At 31.2% G+C, this 27,008-nt stretch overlaps 1 protein-coding gene across 1 annotated transcript in view; it reads right to left on the reverse strand.

Annotated features, from left to right (window-relative positions):
* The window catches only part of LOC113199935 (uncharacterized), a 433,183-nt gene that overhangs the window by 259,919 nt on the left and 146,256 nt on the right, over nt 1-27,008 (reverse strand). Inside the window, exon 4 of the mRNA XM_077793630.1 lies at nt 9,865-9,906. Coding sequence (XP_077649756.1) covers nt 9,865-9,906 — 42 coding nt within the window. The remainder of the gene's footprint in view (nt 1-9,864; nt 9,907-27,008) is intronic.

Consider the following 27,008-nt stretch of genomic DNA (forward strand, 5'->3'; position numbering starts at 1 on the left):
TGGAAGCAAACAAAAAATAAGAAACAGAAGTCTATGAGTTGTAATATTCAGTAAGATTAAAAAATGTGATATAAGACACAGAGAGTAGGAACGATCAGACAGAAGAAAAAATTAGTGAGTTTGAAGACAGGATATTTTAAAATACACAGAAGAGAAAAAAGAAAAGAATGAAGAGGAATGAAGAAAGCTTACAGAAACTTTGGAAGAGTATAACAAGAGCAAATACTTAGGCTATTGAAAACTTTTTGGTGGTGTACTGGGGATTGAGGGCACTTGTCCACTGAACCACATCCCCAGCACTATTTTGTATTTTATTTAGAGACAGGGTCACAATGAGTTGTTTAGTGCCTTGCTTTTGCTAAGGCTGGCTTTGAACTTGCAATCCTCCTGTCTCAACCTCCGGAGCCACTGGGATAACAGGCATGCACCATTGAACCTGCTGCTATGAAAATTTAAAAGAAAATTGAGAATACCAAATGGTATGAAGCTTACTTAATGTAACAGTAACAGAAAACTTCTCAAAACTATGGAAAGGTACAAATATACAGGCAAAGGAAGGTCAAAGGTCACTAGTCAAATTTAACACACTCAGTTATACCCAAAGATATCTTATAATCAGGGGCTGGGGCTGTAGCTCAGTAGTAAAGCACTTGCTTTGCATGTGTGAGGCACTGGGTTCAATCCTCAGCACCACATAAAAATAAATAAAGACACTGTACATTCATCTACAACTCAATAAATGTTTTAAAAAATATATAATCAAACTCCCACAGTTAAAACATAAAGATTCTCAAAAAAGCAAGATAAAATAAAAAACATATAAGTGTCCCAGTTCGACTAACAGACAAGATATAATCAAACTCCCACAGTTAAAACATAAAGATTCTCAAAAAAGCAAGATAAAATAAAAAACATATAAGTGTCCCAGTTCGACTAACAGACAAGATATAATCAAACTCCCACAGTTAAAACATAAAGATTCTCAAAAAAGCAAGATAAAATAAACAACATATAAGTATCCCAATTCGACTAACAGACTTCTCAGAAGACATCTAAAAATTCAGAAGAGAGTGGTATATGATTTTCACAGAAGAAAGAAAACAGTTCACTGAGAATACTGTACCCAGCAAAGCTATCAAGAAATGAAGATGAGATAAAAGCATTCTTAGAGAAACAGCAGCTGAGAGAATATCCATACCAGATCTGACTATTTCTAAGGAAAGCTCTTCAGACTGAATTAGTTATTAATGATTAAGAAGAAAACTTGGGAAGTTATAGAACTCACTGGTAAGATGAACTATACATATAAATTCAATATGATCTAATAAAGTAAATGGTTTGTAAATCATTTATAACTTTAAAGACTAAAGAACAACTAAAAACAAAAATTGCATTACTCTTAAGATATAGGAAATATAAAAAGTTACAAAATGGGATATCAAAAATTTAAAATGTTGGGTGGAAAAAAGGGCAAGTGCAGGGTTTTCTTAGTTATTTTTGTTCCTATTTTATCTTTACGATAAAAATAATAATATAATGTAACATGTATAAAACAATAATAATATAATTTCAAGACAGACTGTTATTATCAAAACTTTTTGCAAAACTCAAGGTAACCACATTGAAAAGAATCTGTAATACATAAACCAAAATAATAAGAAAAGAATCAAAGAACATTATAATGTGTCATTCATTTAACTACCAGGCTATAAGAATGGGCAAAAGAATGAATGGAACTACAATAAAACTAGTAAAAAATGTTACATAATGACTGTAGTAAAATCTAACCTGTAAGAATTAACTTGAATGTCAGTTGATTAAATTTATAATTAGAAGGTACAGAGTGACAGAATGAGTAAAAAAAGATCCAACTATATATTGGTTATATAAAATTCACTTTACCTCTAAAAACACACAGAATGAAAGTATAGGGAAGTAGAAAGCTATTCCATGCAAATGGATAACAAAAGAATGTAGAGGTAATCATATTAATATCAGATTAATAAACCTTAAATCAAAAGCAGCAAAAATAAGCAAGAAGTGACATTATATAATGATATAGGAATCAATTCAGCAAGAACAAATAAGAGTTCGAAATATATATGCATCCAATATTGAAGCCCCAAAATACAGAATACAATTCATTAATAGACCTAAAGGGAGAGATTGGCTTTAATAAAAAAATAGCTGGGGTATTAACCCCTTACTTTCATCAATGGACAGATGATCCAGACAGAAACTCACCGATGAAATTATAGCCTAGAACAAATATGGACCTAATCAGACATTTACGAATATTTCATGCAAAAGGTGCAGAATACACAGTTTTCTAATTAGTACCTGAATCATTCACTAGTATAGATCATATGAACAATAATATAAAGAACAATAAATGCTGGTGCAGTAGTGGGGAAAAGGGTACCTTGTTGGTGAGACTTCAGACTAGTGCAACAACTCTGGAAAGCCATACGAAGATTCCTAAAAACTAGGGATGGATCCACCATATGATCCAGGTATCCTCCAAAGGTCTGAAGTTGGCATACTACAGAGACCTCAACCATATTTATATCAGCACAATTCACAATATCTACATTATGGAATCAACCCAGATGCCTGTCAATAGATGAATGTATAAATAAATTGTGATATATACAAACAATGGAGTTATACGCAGCCATATACGTGATTGCATGAGCAATGTAATTCTGCAACCTGTACACTCAGAAAAATGAGAAATTATATCACATCTGATTCAAATGTATGATTTGTCAAGATCATTGTACTGTCATGTGTAACTAATTAAAATAAATTAAAAATGAATGAAAAAGAAAAAAATTAAAAAATAATGAAATTATGGCATTTGCCAGTAAATGGATGGAAATGGATGATATCATGCTAACTGAAATTAGACAAAATCAGAAACTCATAGGTTGGATGTTTTCTCTTATATGTGGAAGCTAGTGTAAAATAAAGGAAAGGGGGAGGAAAGGATAGGATAACATAAAGAGTCAACTAAATACAAGTTAATAGATGATCTAAAGAAAATCTAGTAGGGAAAGGAGAATGGGAGAGGGAAGGGAGAATGGAGGGAAAAGGGGAAGGGAAAAGAGGGGATCATGAACTAAATTTGATTTCCATGCATATATGTGTTTGTCAGGATGAATCCAAAAATTATGAGTAATTATAAACCACTAATAAAATAAAAAAAAATAAGACCCAACTTATATGTTGTTTGCAAGAGACTCCTCTTGTAGGAAAAGACACAAGCTGAAAGTAAAAGAATAGAAAAAGACAGTGCATACTGATGCAGTCTGAAAAACAAGCAGGAGTAGATATTCTCATATCTGACAAAGCAGGTTTCAAGAAAAAATTAATCAGAAGAGAAAAGGAACTACATACTTTTCTAGTGAACAATACAACAAAAAGTTATAATAGTAGTAAATATTTATGCCCCAAACACCAGTGCAACTAATTACATAAAACAAACACTTCTTGATATTAAGACTCAGAACTCAATACAATATTACTAGGTGATTTCAATGTACTTCTCTCACCAGTAGGCTGATAACTCTGACATAAAATCAATAAAATAATTTATTTTTTTTAAAGAGAGAGTGAGAGAGGAGAGAGAGAGAGAGAGAGAATTTTTAATATTTATTTATTTATTTTTTTAGTTCTCGGCGGACACAACATCTTTGTTGGTATGTGGTGCTGAAGATCTAACCTGGGCCGCACGCATGCCAGGCGAGCGCGCTACCGCTTGAGCCACATCCCCAGCCCCCCAATAAAATAATTTCTGACCTACATAACACTCTAAATCAAATGGAACGAATAGATATCTATAGAATATTTCATCAAAGAATAGGTGACTTTCCTTTCCTTTCATAAGCTCATGAAATCTTTTCTAAATTAGATAGCATTTTAGGTCACAGAGCAAGTCTTAGAAAACAAAAAACAATCCCTTATGTTATATCAGAGCATAGTGGAATAAAATCAGAAATTATCAGCAAGAGAAATCATAGAAACCACATAAACACATGGAGATTAAACAATACACTTTGGAATGAGAAATGGATCTTAGAAAGAATCAAAGGGGAAATAAAATTCGGAGAATCACTCAAGGGTATTTATATAACATAACAAAATTTCTGGGACACTATGAAGGCAGTTCCAAATGGCATTAGACAGTAAGTGCCTATTTCACAAAAAAAAGATACAAATAAACACTCTAATGTTATATCTCAAGGCCCTAGAAAAGCAGGAGCAAACATTCCAAAACCATAAGAAGAGTGTAAATAATTAAGAACCAAAATCATTGAAATGGAGAATACAATAAAAACAACAAAGAATCAATGTAACTATGATTTGTTTCTTTCAAAAGATAAACCCTTATCCAAAATAACCAAAAGGGAGAAACCAACCAAATTAACAAACTTACAGATGAAAATGGAAATATCACAACAGACATTTCCAAAATCCAGAGAATCTTCAGAGAATGTTTTGAAAACATATATTCCAATAAAATCCATCAAGATATAAATGTTTCTAAACACATATTCTGTCCAAATTGAACTAAGAGAACATAGGAAACCTAAACAGATCAATATTAAGCAATATTATTGAAACTGTAATAAAAATCCTTCCAAAAAAGGAAAGCCTGGGACCAGATGGATTCATACCTGACTTCTACCAGACTTTTAAAGAAAAACTAGTGGCTATCCTGTTCTAATTATTCCATAAAATAGAAAAAGAAAAAATACTCCCGAATTCCTTTTATGAATCAGGGATCAAACTAAAACTAAAACCAGATAAAGATATATCAAGAGGTCTGGGGATGTGGCTCAAGCGGTAGCGCGCTCGCCTGGCATGCGTGCGGCCCGGGTTCGATCCTCAGCACCACATACCAACGAAGATGTTGTGTCCACCGAGAACTAAAAAATAAATATTAAAAAATTCTCTCTCTCTCCTCTCTCTTTAAAAAAAAAGATATATCAAGAAAGAAAATTACAAACCAATATATTGATGAACGTAAACACAAGTTATTCTTAATAAAATATAAGGGTAGTATTTTCAATAAATGGTGCTGGTAAAATTGAATATCCACATGTGCAATAATGAAGCTAAATCCCTCTCTCTTGCCAGTTTCAAGGAACAAGTTATGTGATTTAAAGACTCTTATATAAGAAACTGAAACTATGAAACCACTAGAAAAAAAAAAACAGGAGAAATTCTTTAGAATATTAGAATGGAAAAGGATTTTTTTGCACAAGACCCCAAGAGCCTAGGAAAGGAAAGCATTAATAGACAAATGGGATTATATCAAACAAAAAAGTTTCTACACTGCAAAGTAAAAACTCAACAGAACACTGAGACAACCTACAGAATGAAAGAACATACTTGCAATATATATATTTGATAACTGTCTCAATACAGAAAATATGATACTGCAAAAATTAAAATATAAATAAGTAACCCAATTGAAAAATGTGTAATATGGGTCGGGGTTGTGCCTCAGTGGTAGAGCGCTTGCCTTGCACGCATGAAGCCCTGGATTCAATCCTCAGCACGACATAAAAAAAATAAATAATTAAAAATAAAGATTTTTTTTAAAAAGAAAAATGTGTGATATATGTAATTAGACATTTCTCTTCTTTTTCCTCCTGTTTTTTCTTTTGGTATTTGGTTGAACCCTGGAGTACTTTACCACTGAAATACATCCCCAGTACTTTTTTTACTTTTCATTTTTAGACAGTATCTCACTGAATTGCTGAGGGTGTACCTTAGTTGCTGAGTATGGCCTCAAACTTGTGATTCTCCTGCCTCAGTTTACAGAGTTGCTGGGATTATAAGTATACACCAGTATGCCCAGCACTGAATAGACATTTTTCAAGGGGAGATACAAATAGCCAACAGGTACATGAAAAAATGTTCAGCATCACTATAATCAGGGAATTACAATTCAAAACTGAAATGAGATACAATCTACCCAAGTAAGAATGACTAATATTTAAAAGAATAAAGATAACAAGTCTTGGTGAGGATGTAGAGAAAAAGGAACAGTTTTTAGGCATGCAAATTATTAAACCCACTATTTATTTTCTCATACATGAATAAAGTGATCAAATTCTATAGCTGGTTATTCTCTTCCCTGTCTCTGCATATGAGAGCTTTCAGCTGCTGAAATGATTGGGAATGATTTGAAGTAAGGTCTGTCCAAGACACAGAGGAAAATGGAAATGATGCCATTAGCTTAGATTGCTTTACTAGCTTCTGATTTGAATTGTTTTCACAGCTTGCATGTGTTAAATGTTTAGAAGTTCACTTGGCACAAAACCCTGATTTGGTTTGATCTTCATGTCCTGGGCAGGACTTGTTAGTTGAAGACAGGATACTAGAGTATATGAGTTCTTTCAATGCTCATACTTGCAAATTTGGGACTTGAATTTTACACCATCTCTGTAGTTGTGGCCTTGTGAGCCTTCCCCTCCTCCCTTCTCTCCTTTAACTTACTCATTTGACTACAAATGGAGACTTGAATCCTCAAGTCTTGACCAGGGGTTGGGGGGTATTATATATAATATATATATATATATATATATATATATATATATATATATATATATATGTATTTGTTTTTGAACTGGCTGTATATAATTTAAAATTATAAATATATAATATATTATTTTTGCACAGTGTTATCAGTTTAACCGAGTCAGGGGATGGGGGCAGTTAGCATGATGGAGCCAGGAAGGGACACATTTGATAGGGATAGAGTGCTTCAGTTCCACAATAACTAATTAACCTTCCTATTGAAAATGCCAAATGTGTAGTTACATTACTTTAAATGATGTTGAATTGGAATTTAATAGCAGTCAGTTCTGGACACAATATTTTGATCTTAGTTGAAAATTTTTGAAAGGGAAAAATAAACAAAAATTTAAACTTATTGATTTTTATCCCCTGATATTATGGGGAATCAGAAAATTTCATGTGGCTAGATGCTGCTACCCTTTAAGTACCCTAGACTATAATTTAGACCTTTGAGAAGGTAGACTCTTGTTTCATAGGGAACTATTTGTATGTTTGTACACACTCACACATATTTGCCTCAGTAAAATAGAAAAAAAGCAAATTCATGTGTTGGTCTTCTATTTATATTTTGATTCCAAAAGCTATTTGCTTACTTGCTATGGTTTGTTAATTCCAGGCCTAACTTAAATGGCTTAGTAGCAAATATGATGAATTTAAATGTGTTTACATTTTAAGAAGTATGCAGTGATACTTACATAGCAGATAATTAACTCCAGATGTAAATATTAAACTACACATTTAAAAAAAAGCTGCTATGGAGGTTCCTCAAAATATTAAAATTTGAACTACTACATGATTGAATAATTCCACTCTTGGGCATATATCCAAAGGAAATGAAATTATTATGTCAAAGAGACATCTGCACTGCTTTGTTAATTATACTACCAGGCTCAATAACCATTGATAAAGAAAATGTGGTACATATTCACAATGGAATACTATTAACCTGTGAAAATAATTGAAACCTGCCACTTTTAACAACATAAATGTAACTAGAGATCATTATGTTAAATTAAAGTGAGACAAGAAAGACAAAAACTGCATTATTTCACTCATTTGTGCATCTTAATAAATTGATCTAATCAAATTTAGAGTTGAGTGATAGTAGGGGTCCAGAACAGAGAAAGGGTGAGGGATGGGGGAAATTTGATCAATGGTTTTTAAGTTACAACAGAATGTACCAAGAAGCTATAAGGTATAATTGTATAGTATGGAGACTGTAGATAATAATTATGGAATAAATTATATACTGTATATTTGAAAAAGCTAGAAGAAAGGATTCTGAAAGTGTTTGCCACAAACAATAAATTTTGAGGAGATAAATGTGTTTAATCTGTATAAACATAATTTAGTGTATATATATATATATATATATATATATATATATACATATATATATATATATACATTTCATGATACCCCATTAATATTCATAACTTTTGTGTTTTATGTATAAATTAAAATATTATAAATATTATAAATATTATAAAACAAAATATCACAGTTGCCTGACCCTAAACAAATTGTCAATTACCAAGGCACAGTGGCACATGCCTGTAATTCCAGGGACTCAAAAGGATGAGTCAGGAGGATTACAATTTCAAGGACAGTCTTAGGAACAAACTGAGGCCCTAACAAGTTAGTGAGACCCTGTATCAAGATAAAACTTAAAAAGGCCTGGGGATGTTGGGCTCAGTGGTTAAATACTCCTGAGTTCAATTAAAAAAAAATCTGTCAAGCAGCCCATTTTTGATCCTTTTTTCCTTCTCCAGTCTCTCTTATGAATTCTATGTCATCATGCTTTCTTTCAACTTGGCCTCAAAAAACAAAACAAAACAAAATAAAAAAACAAAAAATCACCAAAAAACCTGTCTTTCAGAAGGAACCCCAATATTTTCTTGCACTTAAAAGAAAACATACTTCTTAACACTTGTAGATCTCTCAGGGAAAATTTCTCACAGGCAAAGAATAAATCTTAAAGCCAAATAAATTACTTTTAAACATCAACATATTGGAAAAGGAAGTCATTTCTCAGACAAAAGTGGCTCCTCTTTTGCAAATGGTAATCCTAATTGTTTGAGCCTCTAAAACATCTTTCAAATCCATACTAGCTCAATCTACCTAGAATTAAGGAAAACAATTTCTATGATTATTTCAGCCTCAACTTAAAAACTCCTGATAATCTGTAAGTGTGGAGAGGGTGAGCATGTTTTTCTTTCCCAAAGGAAAAAAAAAGACTAAACAGAGGTATCCAAGGCAAAAATTGTGGGCCCAAGTTTACATTTGGTGGAATGAATTGAGGTGAAGTATTTCCCAAACAGTGACATTGTAAGATGAATTTATCTGTGTCACTACTTGACATTAATAATTTCAAATAATTTTAACTTATAAAGTATATTAACACCTGTTTTCCTAGTTGATTAGAAATTTCAGAATATGTTATGATCTCTGCCCAAAGCAAAACTTCACAAAAGAAAAATAATATGGGAAGAGTGTTTCAACTAACAAAGGTTAGTAAAGAGACTAGATTTAACTTTAGAATGTACTGAGGAGTTACTTCTCATATTTGCTTATTATAGGATATCTTTTTCATTAGGTTCATGGGTTATCTTTCTCTCATATTCTAAAACATAATCTTATATAAGAAGCAGTTACTTATTTACTTGATTTTTATCCAATTTCATTTGTAAGCCACAAAATAATATCAATATATTTTAAAATTTATTATATGTTTACCTATATTTTATATAGAATACTATAGGAATTAGTATCCTAGCCTCAAGAAATGGGCTTGAGGTGATGGAGGGAACATAGAGAGAAATAGGAGTAGTCCAAGGTAGATCATGTCATGAGTTTAGAGTTGATCCTGTGGATGGAGCTGCCTTGGAGGGCTCTGACACTTCTGAATGGGCACCTGTGTTGCACATTGAGCAAGTTACTTAACTTGCTTAAACATTGGTTTTCTGATGTGTAAAGTGAGAAAAATAAGAGTTACATTGGGTAAATGTGAAGAATAATGAGGTAACACTTTGGCTTAGCAAAATATGTATTAACTAGTATAAATAGCAAACATTATTAAAATATTATTATTAATAATGCAGTCTGAAATTTCACCAAGTAAATTATTTAACTATATTTGCAGTCCATGCCATTGCTGTTGATGGATAAAAACTGAAATCATTTAAGAGTACTGATAGATTAGTAGAGTATAAACAATAAAGAAATATACGGTAATCAATATGTTATAAAACAAAGTGTTGAAAGACCACTTACCACATCTATGATATCAGATTCCATTTCATGGCTGAGATCAGACTACAAGCAAAAGGAAAACAGAAGTTAGTGTGTAATTATTGATATGAAATCTATTATTGTATTTAAGGAAACAGCAAATATCAATACATTTATGTTTCAAACAATACATTTATTTCTAAGTTGCAGAAATTTATTACTTGGAATCTGAGGAAGCAGCTAATATAAGTCATTATCTCTTCACAGACAGCTGTATACATTTACATTTATTTTGATTTTGATACGCTTGGACTTATTCTTTCTTTATTATTTTATTTTATGTCTTTTATGGACTATGATATTTTTGGCCCATTTACCATATTTCTTTGCATTCTACTGAATTACCTATTCTTCATTCTCTTGGTTTCCCCCCTCTATTAGTCAATATATTACACATTCTATTTATGTACACTTAATATAAGAGTTTTATGCATGGCAGACTTAATTTGGCTAATCAACACATATATCCTTCTTTGATAAGGACAAAGATCTTAATATGTTCATACTCAAACCACCATTTTTTCTATCTATTATGTTGCTATTATTCAATATTTCCGTCCCATATTTTCTTCAATTGCCAAAATTAGTCTTCTTTACAGCTAAAGCCTATAACAACTAAAAAATATATTTTAATGATGTCTGCCACACCATAGCTTTAAAACAAACTTAATTTACTCATTTTATAATAAATAACATACAAATTCACTAATTACAATGTACAACTTGCAGATATATTTTATATGTGTATGGCTGCATGATCACAAAAAAGTAAGAATATTAAATGGTTCCCATACTCTAGAAAGGCTACATATGGTCCTTCTCAGTCTGTCTTCAAAGGAGTAGGAATATCCTAAATTATCTCTTAATGATTTTTCTGCTTTGAACTTCATATAAATGAAAACAGAGTATGCATTATGTTGTCTCTGGCTTCTTTCACTCACTGTACTATGTATAACAGTCATCTGGGTTGTTTCACACCACCCTTTCAGCTTTAAAAGACATATCTTTTCTCATTCTTCCAGTTTCATTACTCCTATGTTCTTATAATTAGAGTGCAACTCTAATAAAATCATTTAAATACAATTTTAATTTCTTGTGTATTTTAATTTATATTAATTGGAATAGTAAACTATTTAAATTTAAGGTAATTATCAATAGATATGCACTTATGTATATAATTTTATAGTACTTTGTCTTTGTTCCATCTGTTTTTTATTCCTCTTTTCAATTAAATATTTATAAGATTCTATTTCCTCTTGTTTATTAGGTTTTTGTCTATTTCATCTTTTGTTAATCTTTCCATGGTTAATCTAAAATATATTTTTAAAGTCTGGTTTAGAAAAAAAATTGTGTTCCAAAAATATTTTCAGGGAATAATGTGAAAATTATCTTCATAATAATCTTAAAATCATATTTTTTTTTCATTTGAAGTTTTCATGGATACTCAGTGGTTTAATACAGAGGCTTATGGAATGTGAGAGTATAATATTTTAAATGCAAATGCAAATATGCTGTCTCCTATGAAAACAGAATTAATAGCATTTGAAAACTATTAAAAAACAATTCTTCTTAATTTTAGTTTAGTTTTAGAAAACCTGTTTATTTAACATATGATACCTATGTTAATACACAGTTGGCTTATTATAGCTGGATTTTTAAGTATGGGAAATATCAATAAATTAACCCACATAAACAAACATTCTTTAGGACCACAAATATCCTTGAGATTAAATGACTCATTGCATCAAAAGTTTTGGTAACTGTTACACCACAGTTTGTAATATCTATCAATTTAATTAAATTGATCATTTTATCACTTCAAAATAATATCTAGAATTTTACATAAATATTGGTCATTGTTGTCTTATTTTTGACATTATGAATGCCATATTCTATAAGACATTATTGTTATTTCTCTCCTAAACAGGTAATATTCATTTATCTTTTGCCCATATATTTACTTTTTGTTGGGCCTTTCATTCATTTCTGTGATTTCTTGTATATGAGATAATTTTCCTTCAGACAGAGGAATTCTTTTACTTAGGTTCAAGTCTCCTGTGATAAATTCTTTCAACATTTATTTTTGTCAAAACATCTTCATTTTGATTTATTTTTTGAAGAAGATTTATGTATATTCAATTCTGCCATCAATTGCGAAGAACAGAATGCAAATTGGCATTTATTTTCTTTTACCAATTTAAAGATACTGCACAATTACACTCAATAGAGCAACACACTATCCTTATGCTTGGGACTATTCAGTTTTCATATCCAAAGACCTTTTCCTAGAACTCCCTTAGTCCTTGAAAAATTTGAAGTTTCTCATCCTGTTTGGGCTTCTGTTTCTTCTGCTAAAATTCAGCTCCCTAACTGTAGCTGCTTTCAAGAATGTGTCCTTTATCTAGCTGATAAGTTTTATATTTTCTTTGTAAAGGAAAGACATTTATGTTGCTCACAGTTAAGGGGGTTCAAGAGCATAATGCCAGCATCTGCTTTGTTCTGGTATGGCAGTCAGAGTGGATGGCAGCACAATGATAGGAGTACATGTGAGAGTGGCAAGTGGTGCAACAAAAGAGATTCAGAGGTGGTTCCAGGCTCCCTCAGAACAACCCATTCTTGTGGAAACTAATCTAGTCCTAGGAGATCTCCATTTCCCTTCCAACACTGATGCCCCTTTTAATTTAATTTATTTATTTGGGTACTGAGGACTGAACTTGGGGGCCCTTGGCCACTGAGCCACATCCCCAGCCCTATTTTGTATTTTACTTAGACAAGTGTCTCACTGAGTTGCTTAGCACTTCACCATTACTGAGGCTGCCTTTAAACTCTTGATCCTCCTGTCTCTGCCTCCGGATCTGCTGGGATTACAGACATGTGCCACCACACCCAGCCTAAATTTATTTTAAATGATACATAAAAACATAAAACTTGGGAGCTGGGGCTGGGGCTCAGCAGTAGCACACTTGCCTGGCAGTGTGAGGCACTAGTTTTGATTCTCAGCACCACATATAAAGAAATAAAATAAATGTCTTTCAACAACTAAAAAAAATATTTTAGTAAAACACATAAAACATGTGCATAATAATGGAGCTCCATTCATTTCAATGCATGTGTATATTATGTACTGTTTACATGTGGTTAATTTTCTTTGATTTTTCAATAATTTGAATAACTACCACAATGTGTATAGGTAAGGTTTTACTTATTTATGCTTGTTGATTTGATGAAATTTAATCTGTGGATTGATATCCATTGTCATATTTGAAAAAAATTTCCCAAACTATCATTTCTTTAAATATTGTTTTTATTCCATTTTCACTTCCCTCACCTCTTAGAATTCCAATTACATGTATGTTGGACATTTTGAACATGTCATGCATCCTCTGTTGTCATTTCCCAGCTTTCTCTCATTGCTTTAGTTGAACTATTTTCAGTTAACTTACCTTCAAATTCATTAGTATACTCTGATATTGAACCCATATATAAAAATAGCTCTTAATTTCAAATATGATATTTTCAGTTCCAATATATACAATTATTATTATATACACTTTATTATGTTTTAGAAATTTTCATTTTTCATCAATTTTATCCATCTTTTACTCAGGATCTGGATTGCTATAGTTAGGACCTAAAGCTTCTGGTTTTCAAAAAATATAAGAGAACATGAAAAAAAAAAGAGGAAATAGTGACTCATATATCCACAGAAAAGCAGGGAATAAAACTGACTGTGAGAAGCTGGAAATTGTGGGGAGCTTTATTAGTCCATTTTTATCTTACTATAATAAAATGCTTGAGGTTAAACAATGTATAAAAAAATTTTGTTAAGCACACAGTTTTGGAGGCTGAAGGCTGAAGATAAATCAGCCCTATGCATTTTAGCCTTTATTGAGAACCCTCTTGGCTGTGTCACAACATGGTATAGAAATAGGAAAAACTGAGGCTAAGTGTATGGGGGTGACCTCACTTTCTAACAACCCACTCTTTTGAGAACTAACTGGGGCCCCATGGAAACTACATTAATCTCTTTCCAAGGACTTAATTTCCTCCAAAAAAGTTCCTTCAGTTAAAAGTTCTATTGCCTCTCAACTTTGTTACAATGGGGACTGAGCTTCCCTCATATGAGTCTCTCAGAAATATTTCATATCCAAACCATATCATAGGGAAATAGAGAAAAGATGATTAATATATACAGAGGTTATGATTGGATAATAACAAAAACTTCCATGTTCTGAATAAAGGTAATATGGTTGACAGCATTTAATTGTATATTTAATTATATGCATATATAAGTACGTCAAAATAAATCCCAGAATCATGTATAGCTATAGTGCAGCAATAAAAAGGTAAAGGTATTTCAACAATGAGAAGAAATACCCAGTGACAGGATTTTGAATGTAACCAACACAAAGAAATGATAAATGTCTGAGGTGATGGATATACCAATTACCCTGGCCTTATCATTGTTCATTGTACATAGGTATGAAAATATCACACTGTACCATATAAATATTTAAAATTTATGTGTCAATGAAAAATACATTAATAAGAGTATGAGCAAGCCCAGATGTCAGATTTAACTAAAAAATTCTTCAGAGAAAGTATTAAAATATGTTCAAAAAAGAGAAATTTATAGATAATGTCTCATCAAATAAAAACATTAACAAATATATATAAATTATACAGAAAAACTGAAATGTGTATTTTATATTTCAAAAATATAATAATTGGAAAGAAAAACTTAAAACAGGGACTTAACATTTTATTTGAAGAGAAAATCAGCAAGCTTGAAAATAGAACAACATAGATTCTGCAATCTGAAGAATAAGGAGAAAATAAAAATGAAAGGAACTGAGTTTCAATATAATATTTACATGATAAATATGCATAGAGGAAGTATATATAGTGGGAGTACCAGAAAGAAAAAAAAAAGAAAGGGATAGAAAATTTTCAAAAAATAATGGCTGTAAACTTCCCATATTTGATTTTAAAATAGTAATATACATATCTAACATGATCAATTAATCCTTAATAAAGTTAAGTACAAAACTTCAACATCTAGAAACATTATGGTAAAAATGAGACAAATCAAAGTATTAAAATCATCATGAGATATTATCAAAAACAAAGCAAGTGGTTTTGTGCAAGGGAATCATGATGATGTCAGCAGCCAATTTTACATTAGATACAATTAAACCTAGATGGCAGATATATTCAAAGTGGTGAAAAAACTATCAATAGAATTTTCCAAATACATTTTCCTATTAATCACAATACAATCATAACAACTACCAACAAAAATGTTAAGCCACATCTAACATATAGTGTATATTGAAAATTTCACAATGCTTCCCCAAATGACTTTTATGGCTCTATGTATCATCTTTGGTAATACCAAAGTCTCTTTTTCATGGGAAAAACTCAATATTGACCTAGGTCTGTGATAAGTGCTAAAATCATATTGGCAAGGGATAACATACTGAAGTTTTGAAGAAACACACTTATAATAGCATTTGCACCCATTTAGATTCTATTATTTCTAATTCTTAAAAATTCTGTGACATTTTTATCCTAGAGAAAGATATTTTTATGAAACTGATGAATAACCTTAAATAGCAGCAAAACAAATTATTATAAAATTTAAAAAAATTTAAATAATATTAAGCCAATGTTTTCATATAATTTCATTTCTTTTGGTACCAGGGATTAAACCCAGGGTGCTTATGACTGAGCCACATCCCCAGCCCTTTTTATTATTTATTTGGAGACAGGGTCTCACTGGTTTTTTTTACAGTCTCCCTAAGTTTCTGATGCTGGCTTTAAATCCTTGATCCTCTTGCCTCAGTGTCTTGAGCTGCTGGGATTATAGGCATGCGCCACCATGCCCAGCTGTAATTTCACATTTTTTCACAACCAGCCTAGCAGATGTAAATGTAAGATAGTATATGTGAAATTGACTATATTTATATATGCAATTTTCTCTTTGATTTAGATCAAAGCTGATATTTATTTTTACTTAAAGAACAAAGGAGTTATAGTATGACTTTTTATAAGTATTGAACTAAGAGTTAATGGGACCAGGAGTTTTACTGTTGGCTCAGTTACCAGGTAGGCATTTTACCCTTGATCATATTAATATTGCTCATACTACTCTGAAAAACAGTTTTATTACATAGCAAAAACTATTCAGTAGAAATAGATGATTTATAAGTGAATTTTCAGTTCTTAATTACTCTGGGTTTATGAACTTTTCACATAGATTACTAGACAATTGGAAGTCCTAGAATAAAGTTTTTAATCAGCTAACAAAATAAAAACTAGGTGTAGAAGTGGTTTCTATAGAGTGCTCTGGTCATTTTAAAGTCATCATAGACCCATGCACTTTAGTCAATATGTGAAATAGAGCCCACTTAAGCATTTAAGCCATATTACTGGGTATAAAACATGGCAGTAACTAAAAGCTACAATAAATAGTCAATCATACATGACAGGTGACCAATAAAAGAAAAGAAAAGGAGAGTAAATTTGGACCATTAAGTGTAGAGTCACAGATTGTGATATCACCTCATTAGTATAGGACAATAATTCATGTTTTTAATAGGCACATAAGTGATAAATAAAGGTAATGCGTTGTGAGGAGGCATGTAGTGGATATTTATTTTTTTAGTTGAATTAAATTAAAAACCATGATCCAACATTATGTAGTCTATAAGAAACCAACTTAATGCATATATATGCATGTGGATTAAAAGTAAAAAATAAAGATAAAAATATGAACCAAACAAAAAATGATCAAAAGAAAGTAAGAATAGTTATATTAATTTCAGTGAGAGTAAAATTCAGAGAAAGAAGTAATCAGGGATAATGAGGGGTATTTATAATAATAAAGACATCAATTCTCCAAGAAAATGTATTTTTGTAAAAACATAATATCAAACACTATGAGGTAAACATTCATATAACTGAAAGGAGAAATAGATGAATATGCTGTTATAGCCAGAGACATTAATATCCCTCTATAAGAAATTTACAGATTCAACAGGTAGAAAATAAGAAAAGAGATATTTTGGCTCAACAACACAATCAACTGGATATGACGGACATCTGTAGACTATTTTAAAAAACAACAGCAGACTATACATTATTCTCAAGCTCACATGAGACATTTAACAAGATTAATCAAATTCTGGGCCATAAATATACATTAATAAATTTGAAAGAATATACACATACAACCTGCCTTTAGGGCATGTTGGGATTAAACTAGAATTCACTAACAGAAAAGAAGGTGGGAAATCCTAAAATATATAAAAATTAAACAACAAAAACTACCAATTAACAAATTGGCAAATAATCTTATGAGAAGATCTGAATGTGATATGTCATTGGAGAACTGAAAATTAAAATGAAACTGATATAATACTGAACACTTATTAGAATGACTAAAATTCAAAACACTGATATTATTAAATACTGGTAAGGATATCAAGTAACATTAACTTACATTCATTGCTTTCAGGATTGAAAAGTGTCACAGTCATTTTTAAGAGAGTTTGTAAGTTTCTAACAAAATTAAACATCTTATCATATAATCCAGGAATTAGGATACTTACCCAAATGTGCCATAACTCACATTTACACATATATCTGCATGTATTTAAATTTTTAAAGAAATGCATTTTTTTCAGCAGTTAAAAAAGTGGCGCTATCAAGCTATGAACAGAGGAACCTTAAATATATAGTGCCAAATGGAAAAAAAAAACATCTAAAACTGCTATATTCTACATATGTCCAATCACATGACATTATGGGAAAGGCAAAATGATAAAGATAGTAAAATATTTAGCTGTTGTTAGGGACTAAGGACAAGGGTGTAGGAGGGGATGATAAATCAGTGGAACACTGGTAATTTTTAGAGGAATGAAACTCTTATGAATGAATCTGTAATGGTAGATACTTGACATTATTCATTTGACAAAATTCATAGAACTATATAACACAAAGTAAACATTAATATAAACTATGGATTTCAGTTAATAAAAATTCATTAGTATGGGTTCCTTAATTATAACACATTTGTACCACATCAATGCAAGTTACTAATGACCAGAGGTATAGGAGGGGCAAGAAATGTATGAGAATTCTCTTTACTTTCCATCTAATTTTTCTGTAAATGTAAAACTCTTCCAAATACTAATTATATATTAACAAGAAAATGAAACATGATATTATCATATGACCCAACAATTCCACTTCTATGTCTATATCCCAAAAAATTTAAAGACTTCAAAAGTATTTTAAAAAAATTGTGTGCAAATATTCATAATAGCAATCTCAACAATACCCTAAATATGGAAACAATATAAATGTTCATGAATGGATAAATGAAATGTGGCATATCCACACAAAGAAATATCATTCAGCTGTAAAAAGGAATGAAGTACATTAGTAACAGTACCAATATTTGCTATAACATTAATGGATTTCAAAAATATTTTATTAAGTGAAAAAAAGGAAAATCTGATGGCTAAGTATGTTTTAATGTTTGAACATCAATTTTAATGATCTATAAAAGTGGCATAATAATATCTGCTTGTCAGGATTATTATGAGAATCAGTATTAACTATGGAAATAATTAGCATGTAAATATTATTTTATTAAGCCAAATTTCTGAACTGTTGGATGAGATAATATATAATTCGATGATTTTTATCTTCCAATGTATAAAGAGCTCCAAATTTTATTACTGATAGCATGTTTTAAAAATGAGAAAACACTTTGTATATTTTACAATATAGAGTTCTTCATTCAGTAAGAAATGAATTAGTAACAATATAAATTGTGCATTAAACTAGCTTTAGACAGTAAGTGAAGGGAATCACCAATTGCTACTGTTATAAATTCACTATATTATTCATGTAAATATTTGTCTAGGCTATCATTAAATTGGATAAAAAATACCTTAGGGTAGTCATTCTCCAACTTTACTCTGTATCAGAATCATCTGGAGGGTCTGCTGGGCCCAGTCTCCAGAGTTTTTGATTCATTTGGTTTTCGGCAAGGCCAGACAACTTGCAATTCTAACAAGTTCCCAGGTGATGCTGATGAGAAATACTACCTTAGGGTATCATTGTTAAAATTTCACATTTGAAACCATAATAATGAAAACAGATGTATTAGTTATGATAAACTATATCTACTTTGCATAATGCTTCCATACATTGTAAATGAGATTTGATTACTAAATTTATTATACTTATATGTTTACTTGAGCTGCTCTTTGAACTTCTTTAATACTGAATAAACAAATTAATTAATTATTTTTGCTAACAAATTAGCAAAAATATGTTTCTCCCTTAAAGATTTATTCTAAATAATCTTCCATGCTGTTAGTCACATCAAACATTATTTTTAAATTTGGTAGCTTTTTGGTTACAACTGAAAATATGAAAACCTGGATTCATGAGGAAAATATCAAATTTCTTCTACACAACATATGGCTCTACAATCAAATAATTTATTTCATCTGGAGAAGCAGTCACTTCCATGTCTTAATTACCATAAAGTGTTAAGTCTTCTATTTTCAGAAAAGAAGCTTTTGTTTTACAATCTTATATTTTCTAACTACCCATTACCGAAACTCAAAACTATAAAATTCTCTAGGCATTATGCAAATATATATATATTAGAAGAAATTCTATAGCAACTTTCTCCTGAAGCAGAATTGACTGGCACACATATTTGACATCCTTATGCAGCTTCTCTATATGTTAACCCTTTTATGACATTAGAGGATGCTCTGAGTCACAATAGGATATAGATTATAAACAGCAACATAGAAATCAAGGTTTTGAAAAATAAAGCAATGAATGGGATGTGAGAATTGATAAGAGGAAAATATTTAGGGATGGTAATGTTATGATCACTTTATTGCTTAACAAAAGCTGGAACTGGCTTTTAGATATCATTACCAACTTTGATCAGGTTGATAGATCACTGCCAATGTCTTAGAATTGCAATGGTGAAAGAGTAGATAGAAGTACTTGGTTTTAGAAAACCAAAATGTAAATAATATAAAACATACCTAAGATACTGAAAACACAAATCCCACTTGCATCTCTGTGGAATATTCATTATGGGTCTGAATATAAGCATTCAAAGCCCAAAATGAAAGATAACCGAACCAATATCAGATGGAAATCCCCAAAAGGTTAGCTTCACTTTATGTTTTATGTCAACATAAATTATAGCCTTTAGTGAAGAATGAATAATTAAATTATATAATATTATTAAGATTCACTTTTTGAGGCTGTAATTTTAAATGAAATATAAGCTCTCCAAGAGAAGCAGGAAGAAATCCCTGAAGCAAACAGTTATATATTTAGAAAAGCAAAGGGGACCACAGAGCAAAGGAAACAATTTTATTATATAAGCTAAGAATGAGATAAACTATCCTTTCTGGAACATTTCTGCTGCCATGACATTTTGCAAAATTAAAAATTTACAATTAAATGACAGCTCTTCAAACAAATCTTGAAATTCATAGGTACATTTTCTTTTTCAAGAAATGAGGAACTCTGTCCATCTGCAGTGCAAACATTAAGTCTCTAGCACTCAGAGACCACAAATATGCTCTTCTACAATGTTCACTTCAAGTATTAAAATACTCTAGTATGTATAAATTACATATGTATAATAATATGAGAAAAGAAACAATGTATGACTCCTAAAAATAAAATATCTCTGGATCTATGGCTGATTTGGATCATCTGTTATGCTTTTTATCATGACAATTAGGATGTATGAAGAATGGTAAAGGCTTGGTCAGAAAGTACAAACTGTAGTGCACTTCATAAATGTGCTGATTACAATAGTATATTTGTGATATGCTTGCAATAGTATATTTGTCATTTGCTTAAGTATATACAACGTGTACTTACTGCATCTGACTCATTTGGAGGATGCTTGTTTTTCAAATAAGTTTGTAGGTCCCACCTAAAAGTCTTGATCTCATCCCTGGATGCACAGTTTAATTTTTTTTTTATTTTTTGAAAAGAACAATAGCCAGATTCCGTTTCATATCAATTAATTCTAATATACCTAGAGTTGAGTATGGGCATTAAGAGTTTTGAAATTTCATCAGGTAATTTTTTTTTGTAGCAGGGATTGAACCCAGAGGTGCTATACATCTGAGCACTTTTTATTTTGAGACAGGTACATTGCTAGGTACATTGCTGAGGCTGGCTTTGAACTTGTTATCATCCTGTCTTAGCCTCCAGAGCTTCTGGAATTACAAGCATGTGCCACCACACCAAACTCCTCATGTAATTCTTCAGAGCATGCAGTTGGGTTGAAAAACAGTGGTGGTGAATCAAAATCGAGAAGCAGGTTGTATTTAGGTTCTTTGGTAATAGTTTCACACTTTATGGTTTGAGGAATACTGCTGTATATGGTTCTGATATTTTTTATAAAGGAAAATTTGATTTTAAAAGATGACTTATCAATCCATCTATTATCTTATTTTTAATATTTTTTGCTTAATAAAGATGCTGAGGAAGGTTGGTGTCTTTCAGCTATAGATCCTCTTTCTAAATCCTATGAGAGAGTATTTTCCATCAATATCAGTATTCCTTCAAAGCTGAGATGATAATTTATTGCCTTAGCTTTTGATCTGCTTTGTCCATTTCTTGAACTCTTGTTCCAGAGAAAGAATTTCCTCTCTATGTTCTATGAGGATTGTACTTATTTCTACACAGGAACTGTTTCTATTGATATTTTTAAAAATTGCTATTGTAAAGTCCACTGATGCAGATCTTCCTTTTTCTTTGATAAATCAATTTCTCTTACTCCTTTAAGCACCTAGCAGATTCTAGAATTGTTTATCACAAAAAAGTTCTTGCCTCTGTGTTTTAGCTTTTGAAAAGTGAGTTTTTATTCTAACTTCTGTATGGATCACAACCACAGAAGATTGATACATAGAAAAAAGTGAACTCCAATTATTTGCCATGACTAGTTTAACATATTTAAATGAGTGAAAGTAGAAAAAAAGAATGGCTATTGAAAAGGGAAATTAGAAATAAAGTGGATGTACAGTGTCAATCATTTTGCAGGATGGAGTACAAGGTACTTGTCAGGAGATAGTTTCTCTCTCTCTCTCTCTCTCTCTCTCTCTCTCTCTCTCTCTCTCTTTCATAGAATATACTTATTTTAGGACTACTCTGATATTTTATTTGTGATGACTAAATAGGGATGTAAATATCAAGTCAAATTCTGAAATGTTTTCAGACCTGCTATTCAAATATTGGTGAAGATTAAGAGAAATGAGAGAGAGGAGAGAGGGAACAACAATTGAAAAGGCAGGAAAAAAGAAAACAAGGTAAATGGAAGAGTAAGAGTAGCTTTTTCTTATTTTTTAAAATATAATTTATCTTGGGATAGCTAAATCCTTTGTAATATAGCCTTTCCTAACCTTTTTAAAAATTTAATATGGGATATAAAATGACAACATACAGCAAAGAATATGTGAGTTTTGGTATTGTTGTATTCTGTGCAAAATGAAGGCTAAAATGGAAAAGCTAATCAGAATATTCTACTCCATAATAAACAGTTGTAGCTAAAGCTAAGTAATCTTATGAATTTGGAAGGGTGAGAAATTAAAAGTATTCCTTGATGTTCATGGGGATTTTTTTCCATTTACTTCCATATTTGTAAAAATATATGTTCATTAATTAAATACTTCTTGAGTAAATAGCCATCAAGTTTAAAAAATATTGAAAATACAGAATTGCAAAAAATTGTGCTGTAAATGGATAATAATGAGTGTAATGCATTCCACTATTGTCATGTATGTAAAAAATAAATAACAACAAACAAACAAAAAATATTGAAATACTGTGTAAAGGCAACTACTGCTGAGAGTTCAGACTCTAGTGTAGCGTTCTCAGTCACAAGCAATTTCATTCCACAGGGGAATTTTGGCAATGTTTGGAGATACATACATCCCACAATACGAAGACCAAAGCCCACAACAAAAATTGCCAAACTCAAAATGTCAGTAATATTCAGGTTGAGAAGTCCTACTTGGTTTGGAAAGACCACCTGCATTCAAAATCTTAGTCTCACTACTTAATAGTGTGTGAACTCAGGCAAATTATTTAACTCCTCTTATCTTAGATTCCCCATTTGTAAAATGGGGATAATAGAACTTTATTATGTAAATATGCCCATACTCTGCTATGAAGATTAAGTAAGTTAACATACAGTGATTGATGTAGTAAGTTCAGAATAGTGTTTATGTGACTGTTAGTCGATTAGATCATTGGGCCATGATCACTACTGCTTGACTAGTCAAATATGTGGAAGGGACTTGAGGAATATTTTAATGACTCATGTATATGTCCACACTGCCAGTATCTTTGTAGTGGGATTTTGGGAAGCAAGGACCTCAGATGCAATTTCAGGAGTTGTACTTGCAAGTAGTATATATGTAAACTCACTAAGAATGTTAGTGTGCTATGGGTATAATGCCTGCAAAGTCAAGCTGAAAGTTACCATAATCATCTGAAGAATCATATGACTATATATGAGCATTGTTCTGAGAGTTAGGCACTTTATACCTTTTAAATGTGACTTTCATGTAGTAGTAGTATCCTTGGAAAAGTAAGTTGTTTTCTTTAGGCTTCTGTTTTTCCCCATGTCAAATGAAGCAAATAGACTAAGCATTCTTCAGAGATGTTTTCATGTCTGACTTTTTATTGGGGGGGGTGGTACTGGGGATCAAACTCAGGGCACTGGACCACTGAGCCACATCCCCAGCCCTATTTTGTATTTTATTTAGAGACTGAAATATTCAACAGCAGAAACAAAACAATCTGATTAAGAATGGGTAATAGCCAGGCGTGGTAGCGCAAGCCTGTAGTCCCAGTGGCTTGGGAGGCTGAAGCAGGAGGATCACAAGTTCAAAGCCAGCCTCAGCAAAAAGTGAGGCACTAAGCAACTCAGTGAGACCCTGTCTCTAAATAAAATACAAAATAGGGCTGGAGATATGGTTCAGTGGTCAAGTGCCCCTGAGTTCAATCCCTGGTACCCTCTCCCCATATAAAAAGAATTGGCAATGAACCCAAATAGACATTGTGAAGTCACAATGAGGCAAATTGCTTGCTATGAGTGATTCCATCTTATGGGAAGTAGCACATGGGGAGAAGGTTACATTAGGTTAAAGAAAATTATGATTAGAGAAAAACTAACATATGCTGTACACAGGAAAAAATTATCTGAGTTCTGCAAACAGAACCTTCCAGGAAATTAAAACATTACCCTGGGTATGAAGTTATTAGTTACAGAATGTAACATATACTGATAAAAATAGAATCCCTGCTTGCTGGCATGCTAAGCTACTTGCTAATGATAAAAGGATGAGAACACCAAACCAAGAGCATCTCCTCACAATCATGGTTTAATCTGCCCCATGAGTTAGTTTTTCTGTGCATAGATATCATGACATTGTGTGCCCTGTGTGTGGAACCTGTTCTACAGACTTTGGAAACACCTTTGGCAAAGGGAATATTGGATGTCCAGTCAGTAGGTTGATAACAAGTCTCAAGGACTTTCCCTTTGAGCCTGCAACAATGTCTTTTTTTCTCTTTCTCAAACAGATCACATATTGGGAATTCCATTTCTCTTGAAGTTAAATGACATGCCCTTCAGCTACAAGGCTTAATCAAGAAAATAGGAGGATCTGTTCCTTTATCAGATATATTGGAATTTTTGGCTATTGTTAGGGAACAATGCCCCTGGTATCCAGTCATTGATATGTTATAGGCAGAAACCTAGGAGTGCATAAGACAGAATCTCATGATGTCCATAGGACCAGTTACATTAAAACATTTAACTATATTGAATTAATACCATTAGTTATTCAACCAATCCAAACTCTGCAGACATCAAATATTACTCTTTTGGAAAACATATGAAGGTACTTGGAACCAAATAATTGGATATCTACCAGAATCCACACAAAAAGCAGAACTTTATCTGTTATATTTGCTTTAAAACATTTTTCTGGCTTACCACTTAATTTCATTGTGGATTCCCAATATGTTTTTATATTTTTCAAAAATTATTGGATGCTAATCTTAACCCATCATGAGATTCTCCTCTGATTTATCTTTTTACCATGCTGTCTACTTTGTTGTCCTATTTTCAATTCCAAGGTCATAAATATTTAATTCCATTGTATCTTATAAAAGTTATGTGTTTTAATTCATATTTAGTTCATTTATCAATTTTGAGTTAATGTTTGTATGTTGTGTGATGTACAACATTCTTTTGTGCTAGAAATCCAGTTGCCAAATCAGAGTTTGTCGAAAAGACTATTATTTACTGTTTAAATAAATTTGTCATTCAATGAAAAGTCACCTGTGCATGGATATATGTGCTTATTTCTGAACTCTCAATTCTATTGTATTGATGTTTATTTCTATACTTATGCCATAAGAATACTGTTTTGACTACTCTACTTTTGTGGTAAGTTTTGAAATCTGGAATGTAAGTTATATGAACCCGTTTTCTTTTTCAAGATTGTTTTGGCTTTTGGGTGTTTACCAATTCCACTTGAATTTGATAGTAAGCTTTTCCAGTTCTTCAAAAAATTTGGAGTTGAACTTTTTATAGGGATTGCATTGAATCTGTAACTCAATTTGTGTAGTATTCACACATTAAGAATATCAAATCTTCCTATCCATGAACACAGAAAATTTTTTCCATTTGAAAAATTAATCTTAATAAATCCATTAAAATGTTTTCATCCCCAAGTTTTCTGCACATATCCAATGCAACTGCAAAATTTTAATTGAAAATGTTATCATTAAACATATTAAAATGTAAGTATCCAAAAATTACCACAACAATCCTGAAATAAAGTAAGATTTTATGCTGAAAAAAAAAAGAAAATTTTTTCCATATAATTAAGTATTACAAATTTCATTGAGGCATGATTTTAGGTTTAATGTGTTTCATTACCTTGATTAAATTTATTCTTAAGTATATTATAAAAGGATATTATTATAAATGAAATTGTTAATTTCACTATTAGATTGTTCATTTCAAGTATCACAGAAACACAACTGATTTTTGTGCATTGATCTTTTCCCTTATTGCTTTGATAAACTTATTTATTAGCTTTAATAACTTTTATTGTGTAATCTTTGGGCTTTCTATGGATAAGATAATGTTATAAGTAACAGTGATAATTTTATTTCTTTCCAATTTGAGTTTTCAAATTTTTTCTTTTTACTTAATTGCCCTGGATTGAACTTCTAGTACAATATTCAATAATAGTGGTAATAGTGGGCAACATTTTTTCTTGATCTTCAGAGGAATACTTCACTCTTTCACTATTGACCGTAATCTTTAACTGTGGGATTTTCATAAATGCTGTATGTGATGATATGAAAGTTCTCTAGTATTCCTAATTGTCTGAATGTTTTATTTAATCATGAAACAGGACTGGCTTATTTCAAATGCCCTTTCTCTGTTAACTGAGATGATCATGCATTTTTCTCTTCATTTCATGAATATATATTTTGATGTTTGATTATATTATATCAAGTAAATATTTCTAGGATAAATCCCACATTATCATGACATATTATCTTTTTAATAGTTTGCTGTATTAGATTCAATAGTATTTTTCAAGCATATTTTCACTGGTATTTATAATGATATTGATCTCTAATTTTCTTTTTGTGTGAATTCTTCCATTAGCTTTGGAATTAAAGTAATGCTGGCCTAAAAAAATGAGTTAGGTAGTGTTCCTTTTCCTTGTACTCTTTGTAAGAGTTTGAGAAGGATTGGTTATTGTTCTTTTTTAAATATTTTGAATAAACCCATCTTGTTCTGGAGTTATCATTTTGGAGAGATTTTTATTATAAATTCAATCTCTTTTCTTTGTTATTGGTGTGTTAATTTTTTCTGCTTCACTCAGTTTAGGTAATTTGCATGTTTCTAGATAATGTGTTTATTTTATCTTGGTTATCTAACTTGTTAGTAAAGAGTTATTCATAGAAGTCTCTTATGATTATTTATTTATGTGTGTAAGGTTGAACAAATACTCCCATTTCCATGT

This window comes from Urocitellus parryii, chromosome X, assembly GCF_045843805.1.
Source record: "Urocitellus parryii isolate mUroPar1 chromosome X, mUroPar1.hap1, whole genome shotgun sequence".
NCBI classification, from domain to species: Eukaryota; Metazoa; Chordata; class Mammalia; order Rodentia; family Sciuridae; genus Urocitellus; species Urocitellus parryii.